This window comes from Condylura cristata, unplaced genomic scaffold (assembly GCF_000260355.1).
Source record: "Condylura cristata isolate star-nosed mole 26May11 unplaced genomic scaffold, ConCri1.0 scaffold00015, whole genome shotgun sequence".
Classification (NCBI taxonomy): domain Eukaryota; kingdom Metazoa; phylum Chordata; class Mammalia; order Eulipotyphla; family Talpidae; genus Condylura; species Condylura cristata.
Window position 1 is genome coordinate 31,849,454 of NW_004567116.1, and position 21,825 is coordinate 31,871,278.

The window sequence follows — 21,825 nt, forward strand, 5'->3', positions numbered from 1 at the left end:
TGTGGCTACAACAGCGCAGCTAGAAGGCAATAGCTGCAGAGGAGGCCAGCAGGACAATACGAAGCAGACTAAATAGAGCAGTGGCGCTCAAACCTGACTACACATTGGACTCCTCTGAGGGCTTTCAAGTAATCCTGATGCCAGGGTAAACCCCAGACCAGTAAGAGTTTCCAGAGGTGGCACTCAGGATCCACGTTGTTTGAGAGTTCTCTGGCGATTCCAATGTGCAGCTGAGGTTGAGAATGGCAGAGCAAGGCTTTGTAGTCTATGGCGTATACTGAGAGAGGTGGATCATGAGAGTGGTTTCAGAGCATTAGTGATATGCTCTGTCATTTTCGAAGGTTCCTCTGGGTGCTGGGTTGAGAACAGACTGAAGATTTCAGGGTGGAAGCAGGGAGCAGTTAGGAGCACCTGCACACTGAGGCGTCAGCGACTTGGCTCTTGACAGCGGGGCAGGTGATGAGATGGGGTTAGATTCTGGGGTTCTCCTGCAGGTGAACTTTGACTTAGTGCCACAGGGACTTGACCCCCTGGGAGTGCTAAAGAGACCATTCCAGGGGCCAGGGGAGAAACTGGTTTGATGAGAGCAGAGTCTAGAGACTTGATAAAAGGTCCTCAGGAGGAACTGGGTCATTAGGACTACTGGAACGGCCTTGGCCTTGACGTCAGCTAACACCAGAGCTGTGGATGCTGCTGCTAGCTCTGTCTCCGGACACTGGCCCAGTTCAGAAGATATTTGTTCCACATTAAAGGGGAACTATGAAAGAAGCTAAGGAAAGGGTGAATCTTACAGATCACAACACAGTGATAACAATGATGGTATTTACACAGGCCTGAACTTGCTGAACCTGCCCTTCCCTGTGGGATCCACCAACACTCCGTGAAGGTAGAGGAGGAACCGGTTTTTTCTTCACATTGAGAGTTGTGGCGACTAGGAGCAGAAGGAGCAAGTGTTGTGTGTGAGATGCGAACCAAGGTGTCCCGACGCCAAGCCTGCCTTTTGACATTAGTCTACGCCGGTTTTCTTTGTGTGCCAGGCTTCCTGAGAGCAGACCCTTGCTGGAGCCCTGCCTTTTTTGAGAGAGGCACCTTGCATTCCTTCTTCTGTGGAAGAGGAAAGGAAGCTGGAGAGTGGAGGGGGCAGAGGCCCAGAGGCCTATTTCGGAAGGGTAGGCCTCCCTGGCAAACATGCTTCAAGAAGGAAACACATTTTGGAGAGCAGTGACTTTGTGAATTGCTGGGAAAGGGTGTCTGAAGTTACTCCAGGTGGGCAGAATTCTGCAGTTTCCTGCTGGGCCGCTGGAGTAGAGCAATAATACCACAAAAAGGCCTATTCCCTGTATGTGCTTGAGTTTAAGGTGCTCACACGCCTCCCCCAGGTTGTCACTCAGGACAGGGGACTCTCCCAGCCCCTGATGGAAACACAAATTCCCATGAAAGGCAGAGCTGCGCCTTCTGGCTCCTCCACCTGGGTGCTGCTGTAGCTTTAACAAGGCGGCTTTGCACAGCACTTGGAGTGCTTTTAGCCCTGCTTCACTCCCCTGCCAGACACATACCCAAGACCAGACCTGTTAGTGGACCACTCAAAAAAAAAAAAAAAAAAAGATGTCAAGGTGGAACAGGGCCTTTTTGTCTGCTCATTTCTCTAAAAACATTCCTGCCTTGGAACAAGGTCCTTTCTCAGCTTATCCCATTTGACTCATGTTGGAAACATCTTTTCAGTATCATTACTTTCATTCTAAATTACTCTCGTGTTTTTGAGGATGTGTCGGCACTTTATGTTAACTCTGTGACTCTTCACAGAGCCTTCTGGAGCAGGTAGTTGTCTAGGATAAAACAGTTTCCTTTTTTCTCGGACTCACCAGACTTCGGATACCAGAGGCATGGGGTTTTATCCTTATACCTGCCAGTTCTGGGACAGCAGGTGGGTGTCCTGCAAGTCGGCTCATTCTGCACATCCTATCTGGAGTTGGTGCAGTTAGTGCAGCTCCTGCAAGACAAAGGCTCAGCTCCACAAGGATACCCTGTCAGATGCAGTGACAAGTCCCAGGTTGTCACCTGTATTTCTTTTTTTTTTTTTAAGATTTATTTATTTATTCATACAGAACTGGGGTACAAGCCAGAGGTGAAGGGGCAGTGAGAACATTCACCAGAGACAAAGTGGGGAACAGAACAGGCCGACTGATGAAGTATACTACTGAGGGGAGCAGTGGGCGGGTCAGGAGAGGTCTGCCATGCCATGTGGGTCACCTCCAGGCTGGGGATCAAACTCACACTGAAGTGACTGCAGCTCTCTTGCAGTGCTACATTCTAATCCATTGCACCACCAGGGAGGGACCTCTTTTTATTTTTTAATAGCCTAAAGGGCAGTTTTATTCCAAAAAAGGGAGAGGACACTTGCTAAGACACAAGCAGGCAGAAAGAGCTGCCCCCAAAGGGACAGGTTAGCTAAGAGGCCTGCATAGTCCTGGGCAGCAGCCTTGAATGGGGCCTCTGTTGTACGCGAAGAGAGAACCTTGGTGATAAGGGGCACCTGCATGGGCAGAGGTGGGCAGGAGGGCTGCTGCCTCACCTGTATTTCTGCATGGCTATTACTTGGGGTTCCCATGGCCTCTCCTTGGGTTCAGTAATTGGTTAGAATATTCACTGAACTCAGGAACACACAATTTACCTTTGGCCATTTAGTTGGGGGTGTGATAAAGGAAGCAGATGAATAACCAGATGAAGAGGTGTATCAGCTGGGTCTCAAGAGTCCCAAGCACAGGAGCTTCTGTCTCCCTGGAATTAGGGTACACCTTGCTCCCAGCATGCGGCTGTGGCCACCAGCCAGGGGGCACTCTGAAGTCGATACATCCAGGGATTTTATGGAGGAGCCATCTGCGCTTATTGGTATTTTCTGTGACTGTGTCAGGTTTGAGTGTGTAGGTTGAAGGACTGTGAGATCTTTACTGGGATCCCTGAACTTTGGTGGACAATGGGGCTGACTCATGGGTATGCACGGTAGGCAGAAGAGTGTCCTCCCAAGGATGTCCTCATCCTAATCCCTGCAACCTATAAATCTGTTATGCTATGTGGCTGAGAATTAAGGATTTATGGTTGTTCATCAGCTGACTTTAAAATAAGGAGATTATCTTAGATTGTCTGGTGGGCGCAGTTTGATCACCGGCACACATGAAAGTGGAAGAGAAAGGCTTCTAGAAGAGCCAGAATCAGAAAGGTGGCTATGTGTAAAGGACTCACACGCCACTGCTGACTTGGAGAGGACCCATAAGCCACAGAATACGGAGGGTCTTCACACACTGGAGGAGGCAAGAAAGCAGATTACCACCTCCCACCACTGATACCTTGAGTTCAGCCCACCTGTGTCAGACTTCGGACCTCCAGAGCCATACCATAATACATTTGTATTGTTTAAAGCCACCAAGTTTGTAGTGATTTGTTACAGCAGCAATATAAGGATAGGAAATTTAATGTGGCATGCAACCTGTTTGTACAGGATTCCAAGAAAGCCAGAAGCACTCTGTGCTTGGTTTACTGTGCTGCTTTCACTGCTGAAATTCTTGATTTTCTGAATAGGAGCCACCATTCAAGAAGACAGGCCTCTGCCAACCATGCATACCCATGACTCAGCCCCACTATCATCAAAGTTCAGTGATCTCAGATGAAGATCCCACAGTCCTCCAACCCACACACTCATATTTTTCTCTCGCATGGACACCCACAAATTACGTAGCCAGTCCTGGGAGAAGGGACTGGCTCCAGGTTGAGCAGCTGAGATCATGGCTGCTGGGACACCTGGAAGTGGTTCCCTGGGGACAAAAGGCATCAAGAGCCACCACTTGGTCTGGGTTGGGTGCCAGGTGTTATGCAGACTGCTAATATCTATGTCTCATTTAACTAGCCCCCTCATTTACTTCACACATCTATGTGAAGTATTTCTTAGGAGCTCACTTTCTGTAGGAGAATTCAGAATATCAAGTTCACTTAGATGCTATGTGTCAAAGCAGTGCTTTTACCTGGGGCTTGTGTAGCTAGGATACCAACTCAGCAGGGGAGCCCAAAGGAGCTTTTCTAGTTTGGAATCTCAGCTCTGTGGAGATGATCCAGAGGTCTATGTAAATGTGTCCCCCAGGAGAGCAACCTTAGGACAAAGGGGTAAAGTAAACACTCTTAGTAATGTTTCTACTGTGGTATTGAAAATAAGTGCATTAACATAGTTGGGAGGGGAGGAGAATATTCTTTCACTAAAACACTCTGAGAAAACACTTCTGGTTCTTAGTTAATGCTAAAACCATTTGGGGTTAATAGTACTGTATGGTTCTTCTTAAGGCAATGTAATCTTGAGCTAAATTATAGAGTTCTTTAAAAAGGGAGGTGAATTTTTGTTCTACTCTGTTACTAAGATCAGAACTGCAGAATTGGATTTTAAAGAACCCAGAGAAAATGGAGTATGTTTAGCAAGAACAACCCAGGAGAGAAACTGTCTAACATGAAAAATTGAAGTTTCTGTTTAGATTATAAAGTAATATTTAAAATCCAGTTCCTTGGGTTCCATGGCCAGGTCTGTCATTTACAAACTGGTCGACCTCCAGGAAGTTACCTAACTTCTCCATGTTTTGAGTTGCCATCTATAAATTAGAGATGGCAAGATAAAGATTAACAAATGCTGTATAATTCTTTCATACTTTTATTGTGCAGGTCTCTAGATTTGTAAAAGAGTTGCCCTGGGGGGAGATCATCATGACTTTACATACAGAAGAACTAAGTAGCAAAGAACCACAAGCAACAGGTCATACATCTTGGCAGTAATGAGAAGAAGGCTAAGCAGACTCTACAGGAAACATGAGACCCAAGTTCTCTGAGACTAGTATGTCCCCAGTCCCAGCGTTCAGGAAATAAATCAAAGGCCAGAGTCAGGCTTTGCTGGAGAGCAAGATGCCCTAGCCTCCTTTTCCTGACCCATAGGGTTCCTCTTCTCCAATCCCACATTCCTCAGTTTTCTTTAACATGAACGTGGCCTGGTCACCAAGAAGCCCACCACATGGAGATGCTCAGGCCCTTTCCACCAAAGCCAGCTGATGTTTGTTCCTTGGGTGGCTGTCCTTGGGTGAGAGTCCCAGGCATCTCATTGTCCATGAATTTTTAACAAGATGTTTTAGGAACAAATGGTCTCTCTGCTTCCTGTTGGCTGCTTACATTTTAAATTATTTCTTTTCTCTGGTCTTACTTATAATCTTCTTTTGCTACAGTAGATATCTCTACATTGATCGAATCACCTGAAGGGGTGTTTGTGGAACTTCTGCCTCTGGATGAAGGCTGGACTTTTTGTTGGTTACATTTACTTAGTAATTAGTCAGTCAGGGGTTCATCAGACTGGTTCAGTTCTCTTGCTTACAGAGTGTGAGAATCTCCTGTTCTCAGATGCCAGTTGGAACCCATGAAGTACCCTGGACTTTCTTGACTTGGTTTTGTGTATTCTTTCCAGAAGGAAGGAACTGAATCCACTGGGGCAAGCAGAGATGGTGGTGTAGGGGGCGGGGGCGGTCTTTGAAGGCTGATAACTACACACAATCACACAATCAGAAGCCCAGGCCGTGGCGGAGACAGTGAGATTCAGGACTTGAGTCTAGACAGGCTTGTGTCTACGTCCTTTGCTGACGACTGAGGGCCGAACCACTCCCGGCAACTGACCACATTGCAGCTCACAGACCACCTTTGCCTCCTAGCCCTTCCTTTGTGCTCCCTGGACTTCCCTTTCCCATTTCCCATTTTACCTCCTCACAGGAAAGGGCTTGAGAGGCTTCCCGGTCCTTTGACATTGCATTAAACACAGCTACTTTATTCAAGGAATTATTTATCTCACTGGAGCAGGCAGCCAGTGTTGGACTTCAGGTACCCAGTAGATCTTTGCCCTAATTGTCCACCCAACTAGCAGCCATCCTAAGGGACATGCTGCATCCTCCTGTCTTTCACCAGCACTGACAGGCTGGAGTGACTGAATCCATTCAGCCCCTGCCACCGGGCTGCTGGGTTATCATGACATCAGTGTCCCACCAGATGCATCTCTGGTGGTCTCCTGTAGAGAGTTCAGCAGAGGTTGAGGATGATGCACTAGAAGATAACCTACCCTCTCAGCCCTATTCCTTTCACCTGTAAAATGGGGGAAATAATGTTTGCAGTATAGGATTGTAGAAAGGAATAAAATGATGGAAAGATGTAAAACTTCATACATCTGTTAGCATGGTTGATCTCCAAGTATTCTGTGTGAACTCCTTTGGCAGCTGGGATAGCTTGTGTATATGCACAGAAAAGATGTTGGAGGATAGAAATTCTATATAGCTCTGTGTTCAGCTTTGTGTTGTCCAAGGAAGGAGCATGCTGCCTTCTCTATGACTTTGCAAACTCTTCTGTCCTCACCTCTTGGCCTCTCATTCCTCTGCATCACTACATTCACTGAGTGCTCACACGGTACCATGGAGTGTCTTAGTCCCAGAGCCTGTGAAGATGTGGAGGCCAACCAGAGGCAGTGAAAATCCCCATTATCCTCACATAGTGAGGATTCCTGCATTGCTCTCCTCCTCCCATTTCATTAGAGACTGATGCAGGTAGACCTTGGTGCTGCCTAATCTGGACACATTTGGAAGAAGCCAAAGTATACTCAAGTAAGGTCAGGGAAGAGTCAGACAAGACCATGGTGTAGGTGGGAGCACAGGGCTGCATGAGTACACGGATGGCCATTCAGCACCGAGGGGCAGCGCTGACCCTGGGGACAGGCTGTGTCCTCAGCTTTATGCTCCAGGTGTTTCACAGCATGCCAGAAATCTCCTATGACCACGACTGCTAAGGAGGGCTTCTTGGGGAGATGCCTGGAGGAAGAGGGGCTGGGAGCACCCCAGGAGTGAGTACCTGGGACAGTCATCTTCTCACTGCTGGGTCAAGCAGGTGCTCTTTCCCACCAGAACCCTGGTGTCAGTGGGCCAGGTTCCCCGAGAGCATCGGCAAATAGTTGTATGCACGCTCTACTTTGATCTGGCGCTCCCGCCCCTCCCACCGCTGGGTAGGCAGCTCCCATGAGCTGTCACGCTGAAGGACTGAGCACCAGTAGATTTACTGCCTCACAGGGAGAGGAGTTCTCCATGCACATGAGGTTTGGAGCTACTGCCCTGGGTGGGTTGATTTCATGTATTTCTGCTCTACAGGTAGATGCACTGAAGTTCTTACTATAAACTTGCCTCATAAACAGCTCTAAAGGTGCTCACAGAGCCCTGCTTAGGGGCTCCCTACATGGCCGCCCCATCCCGCACGGCCTTCTGTGTACGGAGATCGATAAAGTCGAGTTTATCATCACCATCAATTCCGCCTTATTAGACAGCCTTCGTGTTCCTCCTCTCAGAAACAGCCTGTTTTTATCTCTAGTGGAAGATGACTTGGCTTTGAATAAGAGTAAAAGCTAAAAGGGAACCTTTATGGCTTAATTTTGCTGGAGAATGGGTCTCTTCTCAAAGTGGTAAAGGGGCTGGTCTTCTGTTGTCAGCTTTTTTCTAAGAAACTTAGTTACATCTGTGTGGCTCCTCTGGTTCTCAGTCCTCTGGCCTTTCTGGGGAAGCAAGCAGAGAAAGGGGGAGTGCAGAGGCAGACCCAGAACAGGCAGGAGGTGGGTGGACAAATGAGAAAGAACTAGGGGACATGGGGCCGGACCAGGGGGTACAGGAATGGCGGGAGAGCATCTCATGGGGTTGAATACCAGAGGCAGAGCTCTCCCTGGGGGCCAGCGCCAGGTAGGTGAAGCAAGTTTCTGAACTGGAACAAATGTACTGGGCTTGGATCTGGAACATTCTCTTCCAGAGCAGCTCTTGGTTGTGTTTCTTCCAAGGCCTAGGGCTGTCCAGTGGATGGCAGGCTTCCGTCTGAATTCATCGTCAATCGGGGACACCATGGGTGTGACCGTGTGACCGTGCTGTTTTCTTCCCTCTTTTGGCATCCTCCCCCCAGCAACGTAAGTGAGATGATAGGGAGGTGAAGATCTGAACTGTGACTGTGTGTGTCCATGTGTGTGGGTTGGGGACTTTGGCAAGGGACATAATCTACTTTTGGATAGGTGCTAACTGAATGCTGCTGTTTTCAAAGCGCTGTGCCAGACAGTGGGCAGGCAGCTGTCTCTTCCCTTAAGAAATTGATGTGGTGACCGGGTATCCACCCACTCTAGTTTGGAACTTCTGGTGCTGAAACTGGGAGGGTCCTGGGCCAACCAGGATCAGTTGGTCACCCTTTCTGGTCAGGATGATGCTAAGGAGATCTTTTTGTGAAATTTGTGGTGACAAGGTACTGATTGGAAGGGAGGAATGTTTGTAAGCCATTTCCTTATGAGCTGCTTTCTGTTCACCACCTGTGAGAGAGGAGGTCCTTAATTTTACAGAGAGAAGAGTCCTCAGTGGTCATTTCTTCTGACTTTCTTATTCTATAACCAGGACATGAAGAAAGTGAAGGGGTGGGTCACACAGCAAGTTGGGGCAGAGTTGGGCGCCTGCCTCTCCACCTCCCACACTCTTTCCCTGAAAAATCTTCTGCTTTGTCTGGTCTGTCTCATCCCGCCTACCCTACAGCTCTACTTACCCAGGCCCTCGGTTAGGTCTGCTGCTAAACAGAAAGAATCCTGAGCAGGTCTCTGGAAAAGAGGGAGAAAGAAAGGGTTTTAGGAGGCCAGAAAGTTGGGCCTGGAGGGATCACTTAGCTACATGCACAGAAACTGAGAATTGGGGGAATGAGAGGAGGGGGGCCTCATTCTGGGAAAGAGCGCAGAGGAGGAAGGAGCTGTTGGCGGCTGAGGGCCTGACTCTCCTTCACAGGGAAGTTTGTAGAAAGACGTCATTGTGAGAACAGCGGCGTGCACATAAAGGTCAGTTAACCCGTGTCCACTAAATGCACTGTGAGCTTTGCTTAACTCCAAGACCTACTGTGTGCCAGACTGTTATGGCAATTTCCATACCAGGCAGTGGTGGAGAGAGAGGTTTACTTGTCACACCGGCAGGTTCAGTGGGGTCAGTCCCAAAAGGCTGAGCCCTGAATTACAGGAATGGTAAGGTTTGATACAGTTTGTATGAGGACCTTTGCCATCCCATCCATCATAGCGTAAGTATTCTTTATTGTTTGGGAAGGTGGTCAAGGTAGACAAAGCTACTGCTGTGGACAAGAAGCACACTGCAGGAATTTTCTGCTTCACCAAGCAGCAGAATCCAGGCAACAGACTCCCCCAAGCAGCAGGGCTGGGAAAGTAGCAGAACGGAAGCAGAACCGGGAAACTTCTGCTTCAAGACCATGGGTAAAGCTGGGAGACAAAATGGCAACTAAATAAAGTCCCTGTTCTCGAGAAGCTTCAGAGCTGAGAGAGCAGCCGGCACCCCTGAATCCACACACAGATGCCACACCTTACCAGATGTGTTGTCTGTTCCGAAGGTTTTCAGGGAATGAGTCTTTCATATGAAAGTAGTGATCAGCATTCTTTAGCTTCTAAAATAAATGCATTTCCATTCTGCTTGGATGAAGACCATCAAGGAGATGCTCCCAGACAGCCATATGCAAACCATCAGGACGACGGGCGTGGCCCTCACTGGAAGAAATTAAAGTCAGACTGTGTGGAAGGGGCCATCCGGGTGGTTATGTTTAGGATTAAGAAGGGAAGTGAGTAGGAGAAGTCAGTCCATCCCTCACTCTGGAAAGCACTCGAGGACCTCCTGGACTCCAGATAGTGCGGCTCTGGGAACATTGAGCAACTCCCCAGAAATAGCAACACATACAGGGTCACAGTCTTCATCAGTGGTGGGATGCTTGGGGAGGATTGTGAACTTGTCCTTATTCAGTGCTGTTTGTTCTATTTTTATAAAAAAAAATATTAAGGTCATGTGCTAGTAGATAGGCCAGCTATAGTATTATTTTTAAAATGTGATTAGCAAGTAGGTAGGGTGTCAGTTCTTTTGACAGTTTTCATGTCTAAGGAAAGACCTGTCACTGCTCTTGATAGTCATAAATAAGCACTAGCCACAGGGATTATTTAACTGTTCGTCACAAACCTTTTATTTGCTGTTATAAAAAGTTCACTTACAGGCCCTCCCTGGTGGCACAGTGGGTTGAAGCACAGCACTGAGAAGCTAGGGCCACTTCAGCATGAGTTCAATTCCTGCCTGCCCCGGAGGTGACCGCATGGTGTGGCAGACCTCTCCTGACCCGCCCACTGCTCCCCTCAGCATCGATCTGCCTGTTCTGCTCCCCACTCTGGTGAATCCTCTCACCCTCCGCATCTCTGGCCTGTACCCCAGTTCTGTATGAATAAATAAGTAAATCTTAAAAAAAAAAAAAAAGTTCACTTACAACAACAAACATTTTTAGAAAGAGTCTGCTGAGTTAAAAAAAAAAAAGGGGGGGGTCACTTCAGTTTTTCTTCTTCATTGAATTCCTCCCTCCAGCCTGCAGGTCTCAGACCTTCATCCATTCATTGCAGTTAAGTGAGCTGGCTCCCTCCATCCTTCCCCCCATCTTAGCACTGTCCCCGTGACCCTGAAGGGCCTCTGCATAGACTCACTCCTCTGTGAACAAATCTTGCCCTCTTAGAGATCCCTTCTCTCACTAATTCGCAGAAAACAACTATTCTCTTACCCAAGGTTACTTTCCACCTCAGTACTTAGTGAAATTATATCATTTATTTGCTCCAGTGTCTGTCTGTGTCCCCGTCAAATCATACAGTCCTTGGAGACAAAGATTTTGTCCACGTACCTTTAGTGCCTACATCAGAACCATCCTGGTGAAAGAAGATCAAGAAATATTTATTCCATTAAATACAAGAATGAATGAATTTTTCACCAATTTATTGACCCAATTGTTCTAGTAAAATTGTAAGTGTGAACAGTTTGGGGGAGAGGCTCAACTTTTTCCCTCCTCCGACTTCTTTGTTGAGAAAGAGCTGGAAATAGAATGGAAGAAGTTTCTGTAAATTTCTGGTAACCATAGAGACCATGATTGTAGTTTATTAATCTTCCGCTCTTAAGCAGGCTGGGGCCCCACGGTGATTTCTCCAAATTGCTCAGTGCTGGTTATTCTGCAGCCTTCCTCATTAAAGAGGAGCAGGCCCATTCCTATCCTACAGCACTTTAATTACTGACAAGCAGAAGTGCTGTGCTCCTGTGCTCATTACTGCCTGTTTGACCCGGCTGCAGCTCCCACATTGGAGCATGGCAACCTGTCACCGGTCTCGAACTCCCGGAGCCTTTACTGGTTGGTGGTGGGAGTGGGCAGCCCCTTCTCTAAGTCCAGGGCCTGAGATGGGCGGTAATTACTACTTTGTCCTTTCATTCAACTCTCAGGTGGGAGCTCAGTATCTTCTGAAACGACCTTTACCTTTAACCAGATAAGGGCTCTGGTAGTGGTTTTTTGCCCTCTAAGACAGTACTTGCAAGGAAAGAATTGGACATGTTTTTATGAACCATGAAATGTCTTAGTATTTGATCTCTGTGGAGTCTGATTTCAGGGTTGCTATTCTCTTCCCATGGGTAATAGCATGCAGACCTTTATGAATTTGCATCCTGTCCTTTGGGTAAGAGATCTCCAGATGGCTGCAGGGTTTCAGTGGACCTAGAAGAGAAATGGGACATTTATGGGCAGCCTCTCTCATGACCATTTATCCTTCAGGGTGTGAATGTCATGGGGGCTGGACCCCCATGTGGATGAGGGTTATGGGAGTCTCTAGGTGGTATGCCTTTGGATGAAGGCAGAGTGTCTCCAGACAGGAGAAGGCTCAAGGAGAAGGCACATTTCACCCCTGCACTAGATCACTAAGGTCTGGCCTCATCTAGATGTTGGCCGCCATTTTGATAAAAAATGAAGATGTGCCTTCGCTGTATTTTCTATCTTAAATGGGTTTAGAAATGTTTATTCTTCCATCAAATACTAGGTTACCATCTCATGGATGGTCACTGAAGCCATTCAGCTTCACTCAGTGGTCATCAACAAATCCTGATTCTTTTGTAGGGCAGGCAGGTTTCAATGGCCAAAACTGCTGCCTATTTAGGGCTTTTCTTAAGTGGATTGGCAAGATCCAAAAGAAGAATCTGGACTCCTGTACCCCCAGCAAAACTGGAGCCAAGACTTGGGGTGGGTCAGCACCTGGGGTGGCCCCAGTCCAGTCAGTGACAGACCTCAGATCCTGACTGTTTCTCTTCAGGTGCCGCAACCTCTCATTTCCCGATAGTCTGCCGGAGGTGAGCATCGTGTTCATCTTTGTAAACGAAGCGCTGTCGGTGCTGCTGCGCTCCATCCACTCAGCCATCGAACGCACACCTCCACACCTGCTCAAGGAGATCATTCTGGTGGATGACAACAGCAGTAACGGTGAGTGGAGTGTCTGTGCAATCTTGGGCCCCGAGCCCTGCTCCATGGCCAACATATGAGCACCAGGTTCAGCCTCTGTCCAGGCTTCTCAAGGCTCCCATGGCTATTCCTTCTCAGGATTTGCCTCAGAAATGAGAGATTTATGGTGTTTCCCACTTGGAAACTTCGCTCAGTAGGTATACTCTATCTACTTCCCTCCCAGAGGGATCTGGTCCCCGAATGTTTCCTTACTGGACATTCACCGTCTCCTCTGACCTCCTAATCAATATGAGGTAAAAAGCCCTGGGTACCATCCCCACCATGTCCACAGTGAACATTCCAAGGAGTCTTCTATGAAGCAGCATTTTATTGAGTGGTATCCTTGGCCTCTGCCTGGAAGGCTCTTCATCAGTATTGTCTTAGCCGTGATGGTGATGTTGGTGGAGGTGCTGATGGTGCCGGTGGTAGGGGAGATCATTTTGCTAGCACAAAATGTAGTGGACACATGACCCTGGACAGCAGCCCAGGTGCTGACAGTCCAGCCTTTGCCGAGCCCCTCCTCCCCATTCCACCAGGCTGTAGCAAAGCCCTGCCAGCACCTTGTGGAATCCTCCACCCCACTGTCTCCCCTTGTCCATTTGCTGTCAGCTCTCTTTCCCTTGGTATATATTCCGTGGCCTCTGAATCCTTCCACATATGCCACCTCCACAATATTCTCAAACTTAGACACCAGGTATTGAGACCTTTTCACAGAAATGCTCTTGAGAGGATCATTAATATGGATGTGCTTTGGATAATACACCATTAAAAAAACAGACCACTGGGTTATGGAATCATAGAGTTACTGGGCTTCTGTTATCTTTTGAGCAGTCTCTGGTGTCAGGTAGTAAATTTTCCAGTGAATCACTTGCTGTAATGAGAAGTTCAGATGGGCTATTTGTGTTTTGTTATCAATTAAAACTGAAACGTATCAGATAATTGAAATATATTTAATCCCAATAAGCAAATTGTCTTCTTCATTTTATCATGTAGTCAGATGTGTAGAGCAGCACTGTGGGGCAGGGGGATTTTAGAATTTCTGAAGGGTGGTGCTTATGAATCAGTTGACTGCATTGCTCATGGATGTAAAGAAGGTAAAGGTATCAAGAGTGATAGCAAGTAGGCAACACAGGTGACTGTCCAAGGTGAGGACAGAGCTAGAGGGGTCTGCAGCACAATCCTGCCCCTCTCGCATCACAAAAGAGAGAAAAGAGAATGAGCACTAGGAAGAAGAAATGTTGGCAGGGCCCCTCTGATGGTGCAAGGATTAGTCTCAACACTATCAAGCTACCATCAGCCACTGCAGCATGAGTTTGATCCCCAACAAGGCAGGTGACTCACGTGGTGCAATAGACCTCTCCTGTCTCTCCCGCTGCTCCCATCAGCGATGTATTTCAGTGGATCTGCCTATTCTGCTCCCCACTCTGTTTCTGGTGAATTCTCTTACCTCCTGTACTCCTGGTCTACACCCCAATTTTTGTATGCATAAATAAACAAAAAATGAATCTTTTGAAAAAAGAAGAAAAAATCTTGGTGCTTTCATTTCCTCCCTATGGTGAGAAATTTATCAAGACCTTAAGGATGTCACATGTCTTTAGGTCATGTGGACTATAGGATGAAAGTAGATACCGAGTTTGAGAAATTTATATATGGAAAGAGAGCCACACACTGAGTATTTCATGTTTGGATTTAAAGAGTTTGGCTTTTCTTTTGTACCTGGCGATAACCACCAAAAATTTTTGAGGAGAGGAATGCTGGGCAGTGGAGAGATCTGGAGGGGTTCTTGATACTGGTTTGGGGAAAGGAACATCTTGAAGAAGGGGACAAGGTGGGGAAGCAATTGTAGCGGCACCGAGAAGATATCAAGGACCTGGAGTAGGGCTGGGTGTGGGGATCGAGCGCAAGATGTGGGCCTGAGAGATATGAATGAAGCATCAGTTGGTGCCTCTTGACGGCAGTCCAAGGGCAAGTGGGTCGCAAGAGGGACTCGGTTTTGAGTCAGGTGACTCAGAGGATGGTGGTGCATTCCCAGGAGAGGAGGCAGGAGGAGCTGTGGGCTGGGTGCACCAGATCATCAGGGCCGAAGCTTCCAGACACAAACCTTTAGGGAGTGTTATGGTGATGACATCAGTCAAGCACTTGAGTGTGATGGTGATTCCACGAAACTGCACATGTGAGCAAATGACATAGCACTCCACTCACAGAGATGTGAGAGATCTAAACTGAGGAGATCTAAATATGCTCTTGGGTTGTGCTGTTGTGATGTGCCGATTGGATATTGCACTAGTCATGCAAAATGTTAACATGGCTGACTGAAGGGTACCTGGACATCTCTGTGTCCTTCCCTGTGAATCTGTATTTATATAAAAATATACAGCTACAACAGAATAACAAAGAGTTCTCCTGGAAGACTATGTTAATAAGTTGAGGTGGGAGTCTGGCATTCTAGAATATTCTTCATAAACTCTGTGGCATAGCTCTGATTGGCTTAATGAATAAAAGGTTTTAACTTTTGTGCATGTAAAGTTCCAATGTATGGTGTGAATGGAAAGAACTCTGGACTGAAGTCCAATAAGGTCATGGGTTCTAGGACCCTCTCACTGTACATGAGGGACCATGGAAATGTCCCTCAACCTCTCCAGGGCTCCATTTCCTACTCTGTGAAGTGGGGTCAATTGTCTTCCCTTGCTTGCTGCACCTATTGACATGGTCCAGTATGTGACTGTGGATTGAACGGTCAGTCCAGCCCTGCCTCCCTGTCCAGGACACTGCATGCCACATGGCTAGCCGGCTGCACCCTGGAGCTCCAGAGGGGAAACCCCAGGATGCGTATTTGGAATCTTGAACCCCGGGTAATGGGAGTCACTGACTGGGAGGAGTGGGTAGAACAAAGACTGTAAGTTTGAGTGTCAAAGATGTTTAGGACTCAGAAGAAATGGACAGCCTGGAGGATAATGCCAATTCTGTGGACAGAATTTCAGAAACTAGTCCTGGATTTGAATGGATTCATGGAGAGGTGACAGGACCTGCAGTATAGGAAGCAGCCTCTGGATTTAGAGGGTATAGATCATGGAAGCCTCAGCAAGAAGTTTTCAGTTAAGTGCTAGGGATGGGCTGGCAGAACCAGATGAAGATGAAGCTGGCAGAGGTAGATTTTTCTATCAGGGATTTTTCCATTAAAAACATTTTAAAACATGATCTACAGCAAGACAACAAGACATACACTTATATCATAAACCAAAATGACACACTTATTCACGCCCACATCCACACACAGTTATAACAAAACTTTTAAGAATCAATAGCTACCCTCATACCATGGAAAGCCATCTCATATATCTGTTATAATCTGGTCCGTTACTCAGATGTTTCATATTGTATTTCTCTTTTCTAAAAGGGAAGTTGTTTGTGAGACCTTGAATCTCCTCGAGAGCTTTTTAATTTTTTATATTTTTTAAAGATTTATTTATGCATACAAAACTGGGGTACAGGCCAGAGGTGCAAGGACAGTGAGAGGATTCACCAGAGACAGTGGGGAGCAGAACGGGCAAATCGACGAAGTACACTGCTGAGGGGAGCAGAGGGTGGGTCAGGAGAGGTCTGCCAAGCCATGTGGATCACCTCCAGGGCAGGGATAGAACTCGTGCTGAAGTGGCTTTAGCTTCTTAGTGCTGTGCTTTAACCTGCTGTGCCACCAGGGAGGGCCCAAGAGCTTTTAATAAATAGTGTGACCAGACCTTAGTTCTGTGATTTAACAGATATGGAAAGGGGACATCTGAGTCCTTTGGGGTCAAGGTGTGGAGCTGGTCTCCCAAGGAAGAAGGTAAGGATGGTGTTCAGGTGTCCAGGTCCCGGAAACAAGGGCTGTCTCTACAAGAAAAGGCTCCTCTCTTTTCCCCTCAGGCGGAGCAGGTGGGAGACAACAGATAATGCAGGGCATGGTGAGACTGACATGTGCAGAGCAACCTCGATTAGTCCCAGTGTCCTGTGCCATGCAGGGCTCTGAGCCTGGGGGGTTGGGGGACTGGTAGGGAATAGTGGGAAGGGGTCTGAAGTGCCCCATGTGGAATGAAACAGGAGGGTGACCAGCCATATGGTCCCCAGGACCAGCCTGACTTCAGCACTCAAGAGATTGTGACACTTGGAAGGAGTTAGCTTTAGGTCTAGCTATAGTACAACGACTGCAGGGCCTTCAGATCACCCAGCTGACTTCAGGGAGGTGGCCTTTGTGTAGGCAGCTCCATTGGGGGGTTGTGCCTGTTGGGCATCACTGTACTCAGTGGAGGACTTGTGTTTACTTCAGCTCAGTTCTACAAACATTAGTAGAGACCAGGCCAGGCCAAGGGAATGGAGAGAATGACAGACTAGATGGATGCCCCAATATTCGGGTAGCATGCAAATAGATATCAGTTGGGGCGAAACATAATAGGACTCAGTGTCCAGCCTCAGTTCTGCCACTTCCTGCTCTGCTCTTCCACCATGGCTTTCTGAAATGCCACTCTCTGTCAGCACCCTCAGGTCCTGAGGATGACATAGGCAAAGGGAGGGAAAGTGTCCACATAGACCACAGAGGGTATTAAGGTGACACTATTAGACATGACAATAGTAATAATAGCTGACATGCAGCCTCTGTTTCAAGGTGGCACTTTCTTTTCCCTCCTTTGTAAAACAATGTGCTCTGGTGGCAGAGACAAGATTTGGCATCAGGCCAGCTTCCTTGCTTCTTCCTAGCTGTATGTATGGTCTTAACCTCGGCAAGCACTGTTTTTCTTATCTTTAAAATTGGGATGTATAATTCCTATCTCAGGAATTGTCTGGAGGCTTGGCTGAGATAACACCTGATAGAAGGGATGTTGGTATTTAAAACTCTAAAAAAAAGCAGGAGTGTAGGCTTTCAGGATGTCTGCCTTGCTAAGCCTTCCTTCTCAGGAGCTCTTTAAGGGTTCTGGGTGCACTGGGGTCTTGTTTGGCCCGAGCCTTTTCTCTGCAGGCACCTTTGCTTGGGGGTCAGGCCTAAGTTTCCACAAATACAAGAAAGAGACTATCAATCACTGCTTGCTTATCCAAGCCTCTCTAGACCTTTCTCCTAGACCTTAAGCTGGCTCTTTAAGAAGCAAGGGCTGAGGGCTCTGTGGGTGGTCCTTGTGGAACAGACCAAGTCCTCTGCCTTTTCAGCAGGTTCCTAAACAAGCCCCACTTGTTCAGGAGCTGGCTGCTGTGTAGAATGTCTGCAAAAGTGACCTCAAACTTTAGTATTTGGACTGGGTTAAAAAAAAAAAACAGAGATTCCTCTCTCCTGCACTGTTGGTAGGAATGCAAACTAGTACAACCACTATGGAAAACTGTTTGGAGGTTCCTCAAACTGCTAAAAATGGAGCTTCCATATGACCCAGCAATCCCACTCCTAGGTAGCTACCCAAAAACACTGATTCAAAAAGACACCTGCACCCCCATGTTTATTGCTGCTTTATTTACAATTGGAAAGACATGGAAACAACCCAAATGCCCAAAAGCAGGTGACTGGCTTAAAAAGATGCACAATGGAATATTACTCAGCAAACAAACAACAACAACAACAACAACAAAAACAAATTAAACACATGCCTTTTGTAGCAACATGGATGGAGCTGGAAAAGACCATGCTTAGTGAAATAATCCAGACAGAAAAGGAAAAATACCGGATGGTTTCACTCATAGCAGGAGTATAAAGGACCAGGGGAGAAAATAACGATACTAATGGACAACTATATACCAGAGACATTTTATGGGGGTGGAGTGGGGAATGGAATCAAAAACGGTGGGAGGAGGGAAGTGCACAGGACTATGGTGATGGCACACGGGTGATTTGGTGATAGGAAGCCCATGGGGATTGCAACTGAGATGGGAAAAGGCACAAAATGTTGTAAAAATAAACAATTATATTATTTAAAAGAGAGAGAGAGAGATTCCTAACAGACTTCCTGCCTCAGAACATTTACACTTGCTGTTCTCTCTGCCTGGAACACTTTAACACTTTTCCACTCTGCCATCTCCCACATCCTTTCACAGTCTTGAATACTGAACTCACCCAGCTACTTTCCTGTACGTGTCCTTACATTCTCCCTCTGCCAATAACTAAGTTCTATACAGACAGGGGCATTGGTTTTGTTCATTACTGTTACCAATACTGAGAATAGTCTCTTGTACTTGTAGGTTGAATCCATGTTGACTCAACTGAAAGAATGAATGAATTTGGCATCTGCATTGTAATAAGCTTCCCAGAATATTCTGAGGCAGTGTAGACATTTACTTGGAACCTATGTTCAAGTTGCTGTCCCCCATCTGTCCTGCAGCTGAGGATCCTGGGACAGCAGGCGCTGAAGCTCCCCCGAAGCTAGCCCCAGGCAGATGGTGCTGCTGGGTGGAGTGTTTCTTCCTTAGTGGCACTCTTGGGATCTCACTGCTATATCCCAGGGCAATGGCAAGAATGGCGTGACGGTGGAATGCAGAGCAGGAGGGAAAACTCTTGCTCATACCCAGCTGGCCTCTCCTCACTTCCGATGCACAGAGTCTGATGGTCGACCCGAGCCTCCCTTCTGTGCCACCCTCTGAAGATGTTCTCATGACAGTGGTGCTATCCTGCCTGCCCTGCAGCCTCCCTGGCTCCTCTTCCTCCTGTTAGCCCAAGAAAATGGTGGGAGCTCAGTTCTGAGCCTTCTGCTTTTAATTACCATGCTTCTCAGTGAATCCCAGTGGGCCCATGTCTTTAGCTGGGACTGAGTAATTTAACCTTTATAGACCTCAGGAGAGAGGGAAACACCAGGAGACTTGCAACTGAAAGAGTTATTTTTGCCTTTGACTATTGGCATTTACTTGTTATTCACTGCATTTGTTCTTTCATTCACTCATTCATTCATTCTCTCAATCTCTTAAAAGGCTTTCAGTGACCAGTTATGCCAAGTACTTAGCTCACCTTTCCCCTAGCTCTCACCCCTGGCTACATGAACTCATTATAGGGGCACATTATGGGGTATTCCAGGACTGGCAAAAAGCAGGTGCTCAATGAACGTGAACTCTTTCAGTCCCCCATCCTTCAGAAAGAAACAACTCCTTTGCTGTATTCAGCTTCTGTTTCCTTTTTGAATGTGTGTTCCCTTTTGATCAATGTAAAGTCATGTAACCTTCCCCTCTGCTACTTGAAATTTCAAAATGAATCTGAATTTTATGCCTAAAATACATCAAAGCAAAGGAAATATCAGATATTCTTTTAAGAATCCCATTATTCCCTGGAGCTTTCCATCAACTCTTGCTTGGCAGTGACTTGCACACCCTAAACTGGACAGACACCGGCCCTCCTCTCAGACAAGGGAAGGGCCAGTCTCCAACCCCAGTGCAACCCCTCCAACCCCTGGTGCACTTGAAGCTGAGTGTCAATGGTCTTTCTGGAGCAGCAAATACTCTTCAGTTGTGGCCTGTGGCCACGTTTGCTTGAGACCTTGCAAGAATATTGGCAGGAGAAAGTGCTGAACTAGGCAGTCCCAGGACAGGGGAACCGCCCTTCCCACAGGTCCGCTCCCCCTGCAGCATCAAAGAGACAGACATGCAGTCATCCCTGCTGGCGCTTGGAGGAAACTGGGGCTTAGGTAGAGAAGACAGAGACTCTCCAGAGCCCTGCAGTGTATGGACAGCAGACTGGACAGGACATAGGTCTCATGATTCTCTCCAGGGCTTCCCCTCCACCGCCTGCTGTGTCCTTTGTTGGTGCTGGGTCCAAGCGTAGCCCATGGCCAGGCACCCAGGTTTGGTCACAGTGCTGGGCTGATTGCTCCTCTTAGCCCTATCTGGGAATGACTATCCTCCCCACATCCAGCCCCTAGGCAAGCTTCAGGGTTCACTCAGACTCCACTGCCCCCAGAAAGCCTTCCATCACTGCATTCCTCCAGGTGACTGGGCCAGGAGTACTGCTCAGTTCTCCCACATACCCTATTGTCCTCCTCCTCACACTGTTTTTACTGGTTGTTTACTCACTAAATTCCAGTGAGCTGTTCAGTGCAGACTAGCCAAGGGACACTGTGCAGGCATTTCAGTGACCCCCCAGCTAGCCATGTCCGACACATAGTAGTCCCTCAATAAGTGTGTTGACAGAGTGCTCACAATGCCTAAGGGGTATATCTTTGTCACCATCATCACTTAGTATTCAAGGAAGTGAAATCTCAGGGAGGTTAAAACAAGTGAGCAGGGCCCAAAGCCACATAGCCCTGAGAGGTAGGATGGGATTCTCTGACTCTGCAAAGCATGCCTCTTACACAGCATGCTGCTGGGAGCCCAAGGAGACGCAGATTTATGTCTGGCTGGCTGCCCATGGGGCAGAGAGATCCTCCCTGGGAATCTCTCTGCCAGGATAACAAGCCCCCCACATACACTAAAATGGTGGCACCTGTGTCCTGAGGTGCCAGCATGGAGTAGTGTCCCTTACCCCCTCCTGGGAACAGGTCCTGGAGGGACTCCTCATGTTGACATCCAGGCCCCTGCTTGACTACCACCCACAGGCTGTCTCTGCCTTGAGGTGCAGTTTCACCTTCACTTCTCCAGACCTGGGTGTCTAGAGATAGCTGGAGAGAGTAAATCTGGTGCCAGAGTGACTCCCCTGGCCACCAGGTGGACAGAGCCCTAAGTAGGTACCTCCAGCTCCAAGGAAGTCACAAAGTATGCTAGAGCCCATTCCCAGTACTTTATGTAAATTAACTTGTACCCGTGGGAAGAACTATTGTCAACGTCATTCTGTATGACAGAGGTAGGCACAGAGAAGTTAAGGAATTTGTCCAAAGTCACACAGAGGTGGATTTGAACCTAGGCTATCTGGTTTCAGACCAGTGCTCCTGGACTTTAAACAAAGCCATTTGTGGCACAAAGTGGGTCTCTGACTCCAGAAGACTTATTTGAGTGTGTCCTCATTTTCTTGCCTCTGACCCTTCTGGGGAGAAAGAGATGTTGGGCAGCAGGATCAGCGAAGAAAGAGGCAAGGGGGAAATTTAGAGAAGCCTGAGTGTCTCCTATGCTGGAGCCTTGTCTGGGTTTGGTGAGCAAGAGAGACATGTCACACAGAGGCTTCTAAGCTCATGTTGGGTTGAGAGGAAAGTTGGCAGCCACACTTTGGATCCCCTAGGAGAGGGAGGCAGCAGGCAGCTGCCTGTCTCCTTTGAGTCAGGGAGGAATTGGTATTCCTGTGTGCATACGCGTATGTGCACGTGTATAGGATGGGAACCCACGGGTGTGCAGTTATGCAGTGTGAGCATATATACAAGCAGGGGTGCACCTGCTGTCTTAGTCCGTTTGGGCCACTGTAACGAAATACCACAGACTGGCTAATTAAACAACATTTATATCTCATGTCCTGAAGGCTGGGAAGTCCAAGATCAAGATGGCAGCAGACGCCATGTGTAATGAGGC

General features: G+C 47.6%; 1 protein-coding gene across 1 annotated transcript in view; it reads left to right on the forward strand.

Moving 5' to 3' along the window:
* Positions 1 to 21,825, forward strand: part of GALNT18 (polypeptide N-acetylgalactosaminyltransferase 18) — a 309,423-nt gene that overhangs the window by 161,572 nt on the left and 126,026 nt on the right. The window contains exon 3 of the mRNA XM_004683042.2: positions 12,212 to 12,378. Coding sequence (XP_004683099.1) covers positions 12,212 to 12,378 — 167 coding nt within the window. The remainder of the gene's footprint in view (positions 1 to 12,211; positions 12,379 to 21,825) is intronic.